Source organism: Nematolebias whitei, chromosome 4, assembly GCF_014905685.2.
Source record: "Nematolebias whitei isolate Nwh7 chromosome 4, NemWhi1, whole genome shotgun sequence".
NCBI lineage: Eukaryota > Metazoa > Chordata > Actinopteri > Cyprinodontiformes > Rivulidae > Nematolebias > Nematolebias whitei.
The window spans coordinates 20,431,063-20,432,294 of record NC_056501.1 but is presented as its reverse complement, the minus strand read 5'-3'; the positions used below and the strand labels follow the sequence as shown (position 1 = coordinate 20,432,294).

At 40.7% G+C, this 1,232-nt stretch overlaps 1 protein-coding gene across 1 annotated transcript; it reads left to right on the top strand.

Annotated features, from left to right (window-relative positions):
• Positions 1–6: 6 nt before the first annotated feature.
• Positions 7–1,230, top strand: LOC119408702 (neuroblast differentiation-associated protein AHNAK-like; the record flags this gene model as incomplete). The annotated part of the gene is made up of 1 exon (XM_037675542.1): positions 7–1,230. A coding segment is annotated over exon 1 (1,212 nt), but the record flags the coding sequence as incomplete, so codon positions are not given.
• Positions 1,231–1,232: the final 2 nt, after the last annotated feature.

Here is a 1,232-nt window from a genome sequence, read left to right as displayed (position 1 = left end):
AAAGGACCCAAATTCCACATGCCATCGATTTCAGGACCCAAAATCTCCATGCCAGATTTGGACTTTAACTTGAAAGGCCCCAAACTCAAAGGTGATGTGGATATCAATGCTCCAAAAATAGAGGGTGACATCAAAACCCATGACATTGACATCAAAGCTCCAAAGATTGACATTGAAGGGCCAAAGGGTGGATTTGAAATGCCTGGAATGAAAATGCCATCTCTAAACATTAAAGGTCCAAAAATAGATACCCCAGATTTTGACATAAATCTTAAAGGCCCAAAACTTGAAGGGGATGTGGATGTTAAAATGCTAAAGGTCAAAGGAGACATAAAAGCACCTGTTGTTGACATTGAAGGCCCAGACATTGACATTGAAGGCCACAAAGGTGGAATCAAAATGCCTAAATTCAAGATGCCTTCATTTGGAATGAAAGGTCCAAAAGTAGAAGGTCCAGATGTAGACATCAACCTTCCGAAAGCAGACATTGATGTGAAAGCACCAATCATTGACATAAAAGGACCAGAAGTGGATATCGAAGGACCTGATGCAAAGCTCAAAGGTCCCAAATTCCACATGCCATCTATTTCAGGACCCAAAATCTCCATGCCAGATTTGGACTTCAACTTGAAAGGTCCCAAACTCAAAGGTGATATGGATGTAAATGCTCCAAAAATAAAAGGAGACATCAAAACCCCTGAAATTGACATCAATGCTCCAAAGATTGACATTGAAGGGCCAAAGGGTGGATTTGAAATGCCAAAAATCAAAATGCCATCACTGAACATCAAAGGTCCTCAAATAGATACCCCAGATTTTGACATTAACCTAAAAGGCCCCAAACTTGAAGGGGATGTGGATGTTAAAATGCCAAAGCTCAAAGGAGAAATAAAAGCGCCTGCTGTTGACATTGAAGGCCCAGACTTTGACATTGAAGGTCACAAAGGTGGGATTAAAATGCCTAAATTCAAGATGCCGTCATTTGGATTGAAAGGGCCAAAAGTAGAAGGTCCAGATGTTGACATTAACCTTCCAAAAGAAGAAATTGATGTGAAAGCACCTGACATTGACATAAAAGTACCAGATGTTGATCTTGAGGGATCTGATGCAAAACTCAAAGGACCCAAATTCCACATGCCATCGATTTCAGGACCCAAAATCTCCATGCCAGATTTGGACTTTAACTTGAAAGGCCCCAAACTCAAAGGTGATGTGGATATCAATGCTCCAAA